This window comes from Lonchura striata, chromosome 33 (genome assembly GCF_050655825.1).
Source record: "Lonchura striata isolate lonStrDom1 chromosome 33, ASM5065582v1, whole genome shotgun sequence".
Classification (NCBI taxonomy): domain Eukaryota; kingdom Metazoa; phylum Chordata; class Aves; order Passeriformes; family Estrildidae; genus Lonchura; species Lonchura striata.
In genome coordinates this window covers 5,011,509-5,025,857 of record NC_140735.1, presented here as the reverse complement: position 1 = coordinate 5,025,857, position 14,349 = coordinate 5,011,509, and the positions used below count along the sequence as shown (strand labels likewise).

The 14,349-nt window shown below is 51.5% G+C and overlaps 1 protein-coding gene across 1 annotated transcript; it reads right to left on the bottom strand.

Annotated features, from left to right (window-relative positions):
• Positions 1–346: 346 nt before the first annotated feature.
• On the bottom strand, positions 347–2,286 carry LOC146764528 (uncharacterized). The gene has a single exon (XM_085564437.1). The coding sequence runs from the start codon at positions 2,165–2,167 to the stop codon at positions 1,091–1,093; it is 1,077 nt and encodes a 358-aa protein (XP_085420563.1). The 5' UTR covers positions 2,168–2,286; the 3' UTR covers positions 347–1,090.
• Positions 2,287–14,349: the final 12,063 nt, after the last annotated feature.

The following is a 14,349-nucleotide window of genomic DNA, read 5'->3' as shown; positions in this document are numbered from 1 at the left end:
CAGAACCAACACAGCTGCTGCACCTTGTCCTATGTCCTGCACAGCTCCTTGGGAGGCACGGCAGGAGCAGCACCCTGAGAGCCTCGGGAATGCCCCTCTGGGATCCATGGCACACACTACCAGGGCCTGGAATTTCAGTTCCCAGTCAGGAAAAGATGTTCCTGCCCTTGAAGGCAAAGTTCTTATGGAAGGCCCAAAAGCCAAGTGGAGTAAGATCTTACAGTGACATTTCATTGCCAGCCTTCATAAGTTCACCCATGGTTGTTGTAGCTGGTGGAATAGGGATGAAATTAGGGCAGGGCCTTTGGTGAAAGCTGCCCTGGGTCAAGGGAGACACAGAGAGAAACAGAGCAGGCAAAGGCAGGCAGGAGGGAAAGGAGGACACAAACACAATCAGCTGAGAAGGTGGCACTCTGAAAAACAAACCAAAACTGACTGAAAACAAATGGAACAGAAATCACTAATTCTTAAAGTTTTATTTACTGCTAAACCCAACCACGCAGTCCCACACAATCCCAATCCCACCCCTCCAAATTTGATTCCCACTTCTCCTAATCTCCTTCCAATCCCATCTCACCCTAGAGGCTAAGGAATTGAGTAATTTTGGCAAGGGATTGAGTTTCTTTGGGGTGGGAACAAGCCATTTTTAAATGGGATTGAGACTTTTTGGGGTAAGATTGAGTTGTTTGCAGTGAGAGTGAGTAGTTTTGAGGTGACAGATCAATCCATCTTGACCTTTGGATTGCTGAGAGATGAAGAGCACTGCCCGAAATCCCCAAAGAATGAACAAATCTTCCATAATATCTCCTCAAACCATAATTTCACCCTTAATTAGCTGTTAAATGGTGGGACATTAAACATCTCTGTTCAATTTCTTTCTTATTCTATATTGGGTGTTTTAGGGAATGAAGATAGATCAGAAGAATATTAGGGCCAAACCAAAAGGATTATCAGTCAGGTGTCTTCCCAACATGGATCATAGGGAATGTGCGTAATTGGGGCTCTGACCAACGTGGGTCCTCCCATGGGGGATGGAGATGGAGCAGTGCACAAAGCTTTTCCTGCAGCTGGGGCACTTGCAGGGCTTCCCTTACAGGTGTCTCCGTTGGTGTCTGGTCAAGATAGAGCTCCTGGAGAAGCTCTTCCCACACTGGGGACATTCATAGGGCCTCTCCCCAGTGTGGATGCGCCGGTGGATGATGAGGTGGGAGTTGCGCTTGAAGCCCTTTCCACACTCAGGGCAGCAGAAGGGCCTCTCATCTGTGTGAATCCGCTGGTGCAGGAGGAGATCAGAGCTGGTCTGAAACCTCTTCTGACACTCGGGACACTCATAGGGCCTCTCCCCAGTGTGGGTCCTCTGGTGGCACATCAGGCTGGAGCTCTGGCTGAAGCTCTTCCCACATTCTCCACACTTGTAGGGCCTCTCCCCGGTGTGGATGCGCTGATGTTTGACAAGGGTGGAGTTGTACCTGAAGCCCTTCCTGCAGTCAGGGCAGCGGAAGGGCCTCTCATCCGTGTGAATCCGCTGGTGCAGGAGTAGATCTGAGCTGGTCCGAAACCTCTTCTGACACTCAGGACATTCGTAGGGCCTCTCCCCATTGTGGATCATTTGGTGGATGATCAGTTTGGACCTATGGCTGAAGCTCTTCCCACATTGCTCACACTTGTATGGCCTTTCCCCAGTGTGGAGGATCTGGTGGCTGATCAAGTGTGACTTCTGGCTGAAGCTCTTCCCACATTCCCCGCACTCATAGGGCCTCTCCCCAGTGTGGATGCGTTTGTGGATGACAAGGGCAGAGCTGCAGCTGAAGCCCTTCCCACACTCCCCACACTCGTAGGGCCATTCCCCAGTGTGGATCATCTGGTGGCGGATCAGGTTGAAATTCCTCCTGAAGCTCTTCCCACACTCCAAGCACTTGTAGGGCTTCTCTCCAACACGATGCTGTTCATGGACAGCCAGCTCTGAGCTCTGGCTTGATCTCTGGCTGCCTCCCTGGCCCACGGTGGGTCTTTCCTGCTCAGATCCCCGTGATCTGCCTTTGCAGCCCCTCCTCATGCGGGATCGACAGGGCTTTTCCTCCCCTTTGGGTTCCAGCACTGTGGAGCCACTCAAAACGGCCTCTTCCACGAGTTTCTGCTGCGGGGATTTGTCCTCTCTGCTCTCCATCCTCAGCTCCTGCTCTGGGGGAGGAAGGACAAGGAGAGGATGGGATTTGCCTCCATGCCACAGGGAAGGGCAAGGAGATCCCCCCAGTGCGTCCCTGGCAGGAGGACACCGGCAGCGGGGCTGTCCTGCAGCCAGGGGCCAGGCTGGTCTGGAAGATGGAGCAGGAGAGAGGAGGAAAGGGGCACTGACTTCCTCCTCCTCACCTGCCTGGGCGTCCCAGGGCTCCTTCCTCTTCCTTGCAACCTCCTTCTCCATTTTTTGAAGTTTTGGGGATGGGAAATTCTGTTTTGGGAGGAAAACAAGGGATGAGCACAGTGAGTTTTGTACTGGTTTGAAGGCAAACCAGGGGGAGAGTCTAAGCCAGAATCACAATTGAGTAAGAAAATTAGGATCGAGGCAATGATACAGAAACACTGACTTAATCTGACAGAGTCAGGATATAACCTGACACCCCGTTGCTCAGGGTGGTGGTAGCAGGCTGACGAAATGGTGGCTGCAGCCCTGTTGGAGTGATGAACGTGATTCTGTTAAAGCAGTGATCCTGTAGAAGGGTCTGGTCTTCCTCTGAAGGTCCAGTGGTGCTTATGGAGCTCTTGTCCTCTGGGAATGCAGTAGGCAAGGTGATCGTGGTGTTGCAGGGGTGAGATTATATCCAGGCAGGAATGCTTGGTTCCTCCCTCTGGGCGGAGCATCCCACAATGGGATGATGTAATTTTATCAGTGCTACAGTGACACTCAATGGCCCATTAGCAGAAGATGGCCCCTGGAGGGCGTTATCAGGGTTGAGCCATGGAAGAGATAAAGAACACTGCCCCACCTGTTGATAACAGGTTATGGAGATGGTGACTGAAAACACTTTTGGTTACATCTGACATTGTAACCGGAAACAGTGAGGCAATCCCTGCCCGGGGTGGGGGATGAACACCACCCCCCTTACCCAAACTGGCTCCGGTGTAAAACCCCCACTCTGGGAAGGCCACACACACAGGGGACAATGTCACACTTGCCCTGCCCCAGGGGAGATCTCTGTCCCTGTCACTCCCTTGCTCTCCTCTCTTTTTTTCTTTCTTTCCATCTCTCTCTACATCACATTTACTGTTCAATAAAATCCACTTTGTATTTGGTCTTGTTAGCACCTTAATTGGGGCAGAGGCATCTAAAAATTTTATTAACCAGATTGGGGCATTATTTTGGCACAATGACTTCAGGGCACTGTTGTCTGACCCCAAGTGTCTTTGACAACAGCCTGGTTCCCTCCTCTGAGGAGTTTGTGGCTCTTTCCAGAGGAACTCTTGAAAACTTAGATGCAGCTTCCTCTGAGCAACTTTTGGGAGAACTTATAATTGTAAAGAAGATATTTTGTTGTCCTTCCCTGAAAAGTTTGTTAAAATCACTGGAGGAAAGGGAACAAATGATACCAGCAAGACTGACAAGGATCATTCACCCCAAGGAGAGGAACACAAGGGTATTTAAATCCTACAAGAAGCCCAGCTCAAGTAGCTAAATTCCCAAGTAATTCCTGAATTCACAGGCTTGGGGGCTTTTCCAAATATGAGAATCATTATTATCTTTGTCCCTGTCACCTTTGTGACAGCTACACAAACCTTTTCCTTCCTTTTAATAATCTGTATTGGGCCAAATTTCCATGTTTCTTTTTATGGAACCTGCCAGCATCTGACTTGGAGCTGTGCTGGAACTGATGAAATTTGGAATTGCCAAAGAATTGCTTCTGTTGTTGGTTTATTAATGTTTGGGATTTGTTTGCATTTCCATCACAAGTGACTTGTGGGAAGAGCAAATCTTCCTCAAGGCATTTTATGTAGGGTTAAATTTAATTTCTGCTGAGTTTGTTTTGTCCAATGCCCAGGGGATGCTCAAGGGGTCTCTGGTCCCTAATTTTCTTCTGATTTGGCTTTATCACTTAAAAACACTTGAAAAATGACTAAAATTATTATTGACCAGAGATGTCAGAAGTCCCACCATTTAAGAGGTATTTGAGGTGGAATTTACAGTTTGGGAACATATTCTGGAGGATTTGTGGGTTCTTGGGGGATATGTGGTAGTATTCTCCATATTTTTGCACTCCAAAATCCAAGGTGGATTGCTCTGTCATCTCAAAATGATTCAATCCCACTTGAAACCCCTCAATCTTACCCCAAAATGACTCAATCCCACCTCAAATTGCTGGTTCCCACCTCAGTCCCATGCCAAAATTACTCAATTCTACACCCTCCAGGGTGAGATGGGGAAGGAGATTGGGAGAAGTGAGATCCAAATTTGAGGTTGTGGGATCAGGAGTGTGCGGGGCTGGGTGGGTGTGATTTATTTTGATAATAAATAAAACTATCAGAATTATTGTTTTCTGTCCCATTCATTTTCTGTCAGTTCTGGTTTGCTTTTCAGTGTGCTGCCTTCTCATCTGATTTTGTTTCTGTCCTCCTGTTCCAGACTGAAAAGCAAGATGTGTTCTATTTGCCATCTACATGGCAGTTGTCCTGTGTTAAGTGGGCAGTTTTTCCTTATCTCTTCCACAATCAATCCTCCCTCAGGGGAGACCTATGCTGATAATGGGCTATTGAATGTCACAGCATGACTGATAAGAACTGTAACATCCCATTGTGAGATGCCCCGCCCAGAGGGAGGAGCCAAGCATTCCTACCTGAATCTAGTCTTGAGATTCTGGCCCACCAACACAGATTTTTCTTTGCTGGATTTCCCAGAGGAACAGCTGCCTCTTCCTCTTCAGAGGAAGACACCCTTTCCTATAGGATCACTTCTCCAACAGAACCACACCTGACACTCCAGGAGGACTGCAGCCAGAATTCCAATTGGACTGTGGCTGACACCCTGTCCAACAGGGTGTCACGTTGTATTCTGGCTCTCTCAGTGTTGCTTTGGTTCACTGCATTGTTCATATTTTAATTTTCTTCCCTAATAAAAAGCTGTTATTCCTGCTACCATATTTTTACCTGAAAGCCCCCCCCCCCTTAATTTCAAATTAATAACAAATCAGAAAGAAAGAGTCTACATTTTTTCATTTCAGGGGAGGGTCTTGCCTTTCTCAGCAGACACCTGTCATTCCAAACCAAAACACCTCCTTTCTCTCCTGCCTTCCTTTGCCTGCTCTGTTTCTCTCTCAGTGTCTCCCCTGACCCAGGGCAGCTTTCACCAAAGGCCCTGCCCTAATTTCATCCCTATTCCACCAGCTACAACAACCATGGGTGAAGTTATGAAGGCTGGCAATGAAATGTCACTGTAAGATCTTGCTCCACTTGGCTTTTGGGCCTTCCATAAGAGCTTTGCCTTCAAGGGCAGGAACATCTTTTCCTGACTGGGAACTGAAATTCCAGGCCCTGGTAGTGTGTGCCATGGATCCCAGAGGGGCATTCCCGAGGCTCTCAGGGTGCTGCTCCTGCCGTGCCTCCCAAGGAGCTGTGCAGGACAGAGGACAAGGGGCAGCAGCTGTGTTGGTGCTGCTGTGACACCACAGCCCCTGGTTCCAGGAGTTTCCATACTGCCAACAGTGGTTCCTGGGTTCCATGATGCCCTGCTATGTCCCCATGGATATTTGGTGTCATGAAGTTCTTCAGTGTCACAATGGCGATCTCGCTCTATGAGCTTCTACAGTGTCCAAATGGCCTCCTTGGATGGGCAGTGTCACCATGGACCATTGGCTCCATGCAGCCCCGCTGGGTCACCATGGACTCCTTGGTTCCATGAGGTTCTGGGGGTGTCTCCATGGTCTCCTTGGATCCACAGTGTCACAATGGACCACTGGATCCACGTGTCCCTGCTGTGTCACCATGGCCCCTTGGTTCCATGGGACCCCAGGGACACAACTGACTTCTTGCTTCCACGTAACCCCCTCAGTGCCAAAATGGCCCCTTTGTTCCATGGGGGACACAAAAGATTTATAGAAACATTGAACAAATCCTGCTTAACACACATGGGAACACCTGTTTGCCTTCCAAAGAGAGGTTAAAGGTGAGGATGGCCCCAGCAGCTTCCATCTGCAACAGAGATCCAGGGAAAGGACAGGGACAGAGAATTCAGCTGGGAGACTCAGAGAATTCTACTTCCAGAGATCATTTCTGGTCACACTGTCCCTTGTAGAAAGGTGACACCATTCCAGGCAGCCTGTACTGAGCAGGTGGCTCCTGAGTGGGGTTTGTTGTTTAGGAAACCTGCTCAGGCTTTTCCATTCTTTGCTTCCTAGTAGGAAAATCTCTCCTGGGTCTGTGTGCAGGCAGAGCGCTGAGGAGAGCAGGTTGGACACGGGGCAATGGGCTGGGACATGGAGCTGCAGAGCTCAGGGACAAGGTTCTGCTGTAGGGCACAGGGATGTCAGTGCCAGGTGGGTGATGTCAGACATGGGGAGGCTGGGGGTGAGGGGCAACTTGTCCAAAAAGGGTCAGCCCTCAGGGAGCTCATTCTTCTACATGCCCAGACATCCTAATGAGACACTGAGCATTAAGGTCACCTGGGGAATGTTTCTATCAGTTCTTCTCTGAACTGAAAAATAAAAAAAAATACTCACTTGATTAAAGAAAAGAAGTCATGAATTGCACTTTGAAATCTTCCTCGTTAACAAAACTCCAGACTGTGTCCAGTGAGCTGCACAAGCTCTGGAGATTTGCAGACCATTGTAGGAAGACAAAGCACCCTTGAGGGCTTTGTGTACTTTAATGATCCCCACAGTAGATCTGGGGCTGAGTCCAGGAGCCTCAGGCACTGAGAGAAGGCTGAAGAAGCTGCTCAAGGAGTCAGGAGCAAAACTCCAAGTCCTTTGGAGCATCACTGGGCCCCAGTGAGGGCAGGGACTGCCAAAGACTCCCAGGCACTGGAGAGAGCAGATCCTGGAGGCCAGGATTGCAAGGAGCCCAAGGCTCAGAGCAGGGAACTGCAATGCTGAGCAAGGCCTGGGCTGGCTGGGGGAAGCAGAAAGGCCAAGCCCTGAGCCCAGCCTGGCACAGCAGGGCCTGTCCCTCACGGGTGGCTCGGGGCTGTTTGTGGGGCAGGGGGATGTGAGGGGCAGCAAGGACAAATGCCATAAACCTGCAGCCCCTGCAGCCTCCTCAGGGAGGGGCAAGGGAGAAGCAAAGTGCAGCCCCTCCGAGGAAAGTTCCTTCTGTGGGGCTCCCGAGGCGCTGCCTGAGCCCAGGGACAAAGGCCTGGGTGCCTCTGGCCCTGCCAGCCCTGCCCAGCCCTGCCCATCTGTCCTGGGGTTGTGTCCCTTGCGCACGCTGCTCCTGTGCCCTGGCCGGCTGCACTCGCCCATCTCGCTGTGTCCCAGCATTTCTCACCCAGCGTTTCTGTGCCCTCCCTGGGCTCCCTGCACCCAGCGCTGCCGGCTCCTGGCACACAGAGCCAGGCCAGGAGCCCACCCTGCCAAGGGTTTTTGGAGCAGGGCGGTGGCTGCGATGGCTTCTGAGCTCAGCAGCTGCTCCTGGGATGGCTCCATGCAGACCCAGCACAGCAACGCTGCTGTGCATTGTCCCTGCTGAGGGTCTCACACTGGCGGGGCACATTCCCTGGCTGCAGGATTTGTGCCCGACCCAAGCACTGCTCTTATGGCTCCAGCACTGCTTTCCAGCAGACACAGGGGAAGGCAAACTGTGTGTAGCTCATGGTATGTTAGAGTGTCTAAAACTTGCTAAGTCATTGATCTTAGATGTGAGATGCATTTGGAGTTTATGAGATGGAAAACAAGATGGAAAAGGGGAGCATAGAAATAAATAGGGGAAAACATTTCATATTGTTTCTTTTCATTTTCATTTCACTTCTGGAAAGCTGTTTTAGTTTTTCAGGAATCTTCTCCACAGTCCTGTTTGCTCTTCTCAAGAACCCTTCCTGGAAAGTGAGGTCAAGCTCCTGCCACAGGATGTGCCACCAACTGCAGTTTCTCTTGGGTTTCCACACCCTGTGTGCTGCTGGACTCTTGCAGCAGAGCAGGACAAAGCTTTGGAGAAGTTGACAGCTTGTCCTTTCTTTAACTGGTGGGCTGGGGAGTTGTGCTGGGGGTAAGGTTTTCATTGTTACTGTTCGAGGCTAAGAAAACAGGAGGTGTTACCAGGAATTGTTAAGAGAATACAAACCTGGCTGAATTCAGAGAAAGAATCTCCAGAGCCTGCAGCCCAAAGTGGAGAGTTGTGTAATAATAATCATTCCAGCCTGTCAGTGGACATCTTGAGAATGATCTGGAATGTGAAAATGCTCTGACAGAGGGAGTTTGTTTCTGAGTTCAGTGTAGATGATTCCACATCTGGTGCATTGATGCATAAATCAAGAGTACAATCAGTTCCTGATAAGGACCAGAACAAGCTGGACTTCTCAGAGTAGCCAACTGAAAGAATCTGAAAAGGACAAATGCAGGCAATGACTTGGTGAACCTTCCCTGGAAAAGAGTGTTTTTCTTCTAATAATTACTAGTCCATTCCCATGGCTTTTGGCTTTATTAACAAGCACATTTCCACCCCAGATTCACATGAAGTGAGAAGCGTGAGCTTGTGGTAGTGCCTGAAATATGCCCTGTTCCTCTGCAGGGACACTCAGGCTGAGACAGGAGCCGGAGCCCTCTCTGGGGAAGCCTCCTCCGAGCTGGAATTTGTGTCGTGCTGGGAGAGGATGAGGAGGGGGAGAGCGCTGAGCGCTGTGTGGCAGGAGCAGGAGGTTTGGGCCGCAGGACATTCCGTCTGCGCCGCTGCCCCGCAATGGGCGGCCGTGCCCGGGGCTCTGGGCCTGGCCCCGCGTGCGCTGAGCTCCCTGGGCTGGGCTCAGGCTCCCGCTGGGACTGGGCACAGGCTGGGCTCTCACTGTGCTCACCAGCAGGGAAAACACCTCTGGGCATCTAGGTTTCCTGCTGCTGGGAAGAAGCAATGAAACAAATCGAGAAGTTCTGCTTTCTCTTTCTCCTGGTGGATTTTTTAATTCAATTCCATACTACAGAGGCAATTTTTGTGATGGCTTCTTTCAGTTTATTCTATTTCATCAGCACCAGCAACAGGGCTGTGTTTGAGTACTGCAAATGTGGCCTTTGTGGCTTTAATTCCCCTCACCTTAGTGCTCAGGAACTGGTGGGCATTCCAGTATCTGCTGATCCTCATGCCTGTGACAAAAATACTGACTTCACTGTCATGAAAGCACTGTGGGTAGCACCAACTGAAAGAGGCACTTGCAGTTTTATGGATAAAATTCAGGTGGTAAGTAGCAGGGCAAGAGCAGCCGTGATCTGCAATTCCCAAGGGAAAGGCAGCAGCAGCCTCCTGCTGTCAGCTCAGGGTGAGCAAAACAGTGCTGAAAACAGCGCTGGAACCCGATCCTTCCTTCCCCTGAGGGCTGGCTCGGGGCAGCACAGGCGGGCCCTGAGGAGCCAGGGCTGTGTGCGGGTGCTTGTTGCTCTGCTCCAGAGTCCATCTGGAAAAGCCCTCGGCAGCCGAGGCAGGAGCAGGCGGGAAGGGGCCGGCGCTGCTGCTGCTCCTGCCCGGGAGCCCCGGCCGGGCCGGGCCGGCGCCCGCTGCGCTGCGGCTGCTGCTGCTGCCAGAGCCGGGCGGGGTCGGGACAGGGACGGACACGGCACAGCAAAGGCCGGGGCTGCAGGGCTGCTGGTGCTCGGCCAGCGCCGGCACAGAGCTTCAGCCCGCAGCCAGCCCAGAGCGAAAGGCTGGGAAAGGCTCCATTCCAGCCTTTCTTTGCTCGGCACTGGGAAGGGACTGAAATTAAAGGAGAACAGCAGGGCCCGACCCCTTCTCCTTTGGGAGGAGCCCCACGCCTGGGGCTGTGAGGGGCTGTGGGCGGCCAGGCACCTCATGGAACTAAGGGTCCATTGTGACACTGCAGAACCAAGGAGATCATTGTGACACTACACAGTCCCATGGAATCAAATTGTCCATGTTACGCTACTGAATCTCATGGAACCAAGGGTCCATTGTGACACTGTGGTACCAAGGAGACTGTTGCTGGCAGTACAAAGGCTCATGGAACCAAAGGTTCATTGTGACATTGTGGGGCCTCATGGAACCATGGAGACCATTATGTGATGTGGGTGGTGGGGAAAAAGGCATGCAATCAATATGATTGATAGCAAGCTCCAACTTTAATCAAAAAGCCACTTAACATATATAGGTATTCTACAAGCATAATCAGCAGTAAGCTCTCATTGGTTAATTTACAAAGGTCTTTGTTTTATTTCTTCTATGTGCACTTATAGCTGCAGCTAAGTTTCTCAAGCTAAATTCTCATCTCTACATCATGTCTTCCAAGGACATTTCATCTTTGTTGAACATATCTTACAGCCTGTCCTTGTACAAGCATATCTTCAAGGCTATACCTGTCCTTATTATCTCATTCCTAGACCTTGTACAGAATGCGGTTTCCCAAGCCTAGACACAGAACCTGGTTCCCAAGCTCTGTTCCCAGGTCAGACACAGCCTGATTCTGGGGTCTTAAACAGAGGTTTTTTAAAACAAGTATTCCATAGAATCATGGCCTTGTTCCAACAACCATTCTTCAACAATTGTGACACTTCAGGACTCACTAGAACCAAAGGGGCCATTGTGTTACTGCGGGGCTTTGTATAACCAAGGGGCCATGGTAGCACAACACAGCCTCATGGATTCAAGGGGATCACAGTGACACTGTGGGACTCCATAAGGGGCCGTGGGGCTCCATAAGGGGCTGTGGGTCTCTATAAGGGGCTGTGGGTCTCCATGAGACCACGGGGCCATTCTGACTGTGAAACCAAGGACACCATTGTTACACTATGGGGCATCATGGTACCAAGGAGGACATTGTGAACCCGGGGGGGAACCCACCGAGATTATGGTGACACTTCAAGGGCCATTGTGGAACTGCAGGGCCTCATGGAACCAATGAGACCATTGTGACATGGCCCAGCCTCATGGGAAAAAGGGGCCCTTGTGACACTGTGGGGCCTTGTAGAGCTGAGGGGCCGTGGTGACCTTGTGTGGCACCATGGAACCCAGGAGAGCTCTGTGACACTGCAGGACTCCGTGGCACTGAGGACTCATGTAACAGTGAGGAGCCTAATGGAACCAAGGATCCATTATGACTTCAGGGCTTCATGGAACCAAGTTGCCAGTGTGACACTGTGGAACCAAAAGAGACCATTGTGACACTGCGGGGCTCCACGGAACCAATGCGACCATTCTGACACTCCGAGTCCCAATGGAAGCAAGGGGCCATTGTGACACTGCATCCCCATGGAAACAAGGGGCCAGTGTAACACATCCAGGCCTGGTGGAACCAAGGGGCCATTGTGATCCTGGGGAACCCAACAGAACCAAGGAGCCATTTTGAGACTCCGTGACCTCACATAACCAAGGGGCCATTGTGGCATTTTCCCATGGAAAAAAGGAAACCATTTTGACACTGCAAGGCCTCATGGAAGCAAGGGGCCATTGTGCCACTGTGGAGCCAAGGAAACCATTGTGATATCACAGGGCCTCGTGGAAACAAAGATCTGTTGTGATCCTACAGGGCCACATAGAACCAAGGAGAAAATGTGATGCCGTAGGGCCCCAAGAATCCAAGAACATGGAAAAGGTCTGTCTGTTTGGGCCTCCGGGGGGCTGCCTGGCTGGTCCAAGTGACCTTAGCATGTTGAGGGTTGTTTCTCATCTGTCCCTGAAACCCTAGAGTTACATGCTTTCCTTCCCGTGGGAAAGAACTGTCCTTCTCCTCCAGTTATTCATGGCTGAAATTAGGATTACTCCTCCAAATTTGATTATATCCAAAGATTATTCCCATGCGAAACCTGCCAGGACAGACAGCTCTGGGCTGGCCTTGGCCTCTTTGGGCCACCTCTCATCTGGCTTCAAAACACTGAGGGCTGTGCTTTTCTTCCCATGAAAAAAAAAAAAAAAATCATGGCCAAAATTGAGAATGCACCTCCAAAATTCCTTATATCCATAAACAGCTCCCAGACAAAAGCTGCCAGGACTGTCTAGATTCCCTTGGGCCAGGTCTCACATGCATTTCAAACACTGGGGCTGTGTATTTTCCTTTGTATGGAACAGAATTGTCCTTCTTGTCTCAATGCCCATAGTCAAAAGTGGGATTTGGCCTCCCAGATTATATCTATCCAAGAATTCTTCCTTGACAACAGATCTGGCTGGCAGGTCTGGCTGCCTTGCCCTCCTTGGGGCTGCCTCTAAGCAGCCTTTGAAACACTGGGACTCCACCCTTTCCTTCCCATGAGAGCTGTCATTCCAGTCCAGGAACCCACAGCTGAATTGGAATTCCAACCCTAAAACTCCTCATATATCCAAAGGCTGCTTTCAGAAAGAAGCTGCAGGTACAGACAGGTCAGGCTTGCCTTGGTCACTGGTGACAGCTTCACATCTGCCTTCAAAGCCCTGGGGCTCTGTGGTTTCCCTCCTGAAGAAAAGAACTGTCCCTCTTGTCCAGATGCTGTTGGCCTCAGGCACTTGACCACTCTATATGGACACAGGATCTCTGTGCTCAGTAGGGTGGAGACTGAAGACAGCAGAGGAGAGCCCTGGGAGGGACTGAAGGGTGGTTTTAGAGATGGTGGATCCTTCTGACATAGTAGAGAACAGCCAGAGAAAGAAAGAATTAATGCCAAGGACAGCTGGGGAGGTCCAGACTGGACACCAGGAGGAAGGAACTTCCCTCCCAGGGCAGGGCTGTGGTGCAACACGTCCCCAGCAGGAGCCTGGAGCAGCCCAAGGCTTTGTGTGGCCAGGCCGGGGCAGGCAGGAGGCAGAGCTGCCAGCAAAGGAAGGGCCAGCGAGGTGGGGCAGCCGGGAGTGACAACAGCCTGCAGAGACAGAGGCGCAGGGCAGGGACACCGTGGGACAGCCTGGGCTGCAGAGGGCTCAGGGATGTGCAGCAGCTGCAAGGCCCTGACAGAGCCAACCTGTGCAGCCCTTTGGCCACGGCTGCTGGCCCTGGGCCTGAGGCCACGAGGGGACAAGTGACCCTTGCAGCCCTAGGGCCTCAGTGCCTCCTTGTCCCTGCTCAGCAGCCTGGCAGGGCCGCCCCATGGTCCTGCCCTTGGCATTGCACATCCCCACATGCCAGTGCCCATCCCGGGAAGAGCCCTGAGCGATGAGGGAGGGACAGGATCTGCCTTGCCAGGGGCTGGGGCTCAGGCCTGGGCCCTTGCATTCCTGAAACACATCCAGATTTGCTCAGCATCATAGACACCTTTGCCTTGCTTGTCCCCAGCTGTCATCTCTGCCTCCAGTGTTCTGCTCTAACTGGAACCTGGGGACACTTTCTAAGTCGTGTCCCTGACAGGGATCTCTTCAAGGTCAAAGAAACTTCAGTGTTTTAATCTCACTTGGAGTTCTCAAGAAGTTCTTTGAGCACACTCTGAGGGTATGGGTCTGATGCAAAGAACACCAAAGCCCCGGAGGCTTGTTAAAGCCCTTGTGCTGTGTCTGTGCTGCTGAGCTGGGCCAGGCTCCTGGCCCAGAGGCAGCTCCTGGCAAGGGCAGCGCTGCAGAGAGACAGCTCTGGCCAGGAGCAGCTCCTGTGCACAGCCCAGCAGGGCTAGGGCACTGCCAGGGCATCCCAGGGACACGAGAAGGGCACAGACAGAGCTCACAGGGGCTCAGCACTGGCAGGGGCTGTGGGATGTCCCAGAGGGGGCTGTGTCACAGCAGCACCTCTGTGGCTGTGCCAGAGGGGCACAGAGCAGCTGTGATGTCAGAAAGGGGCTGTGTGACAGCACACACTGGGTTGTGTGAGGTCACAGATTGGCTATGAAATCACAGAGTGGGCTGTGTGAGGTCATTGAGCAGCTATGGCATGATAGAGGGGACTGTGTGACATCACAGGGCAGGCTGTGACATCATGACATGTCTGTATGACATCATAGAGCAGGAAGTGAGGTCAAAGTGTGTGCTGTGACATTACAGAGTGGCAGTATGACGTCACAGGGAGGGTTTTGTGACATCACTGAGGGGTTTTTAACATCACAGAGCAGGCTGTGACATCAGAGAGGAGGGTATAATGCCATAGAGGAGATTCTGCCATAATAGAGGGTGGCTCTGTTACATCAGAGAGTGGGTTGAGACATCACCGTGTGGCTGTGTAACATCATAGAGCAGGCTGTGACATCAAAGTACAGACAGTGACATCTCAGGGAGACTTTGTGACATCACAGAATCATCTGTGACATCACAGAGCAGCTGTAT

Excerpts from the sequence above, each read along its gene's own strand:
- LOC146764528 (XM_085564437.1), bottom strand. The coding sequence starts at position 2,167 with ATGGAGAGCAGAGAGGACAAATCCCCGCAGCAGAAACTCGTGGAAGAG.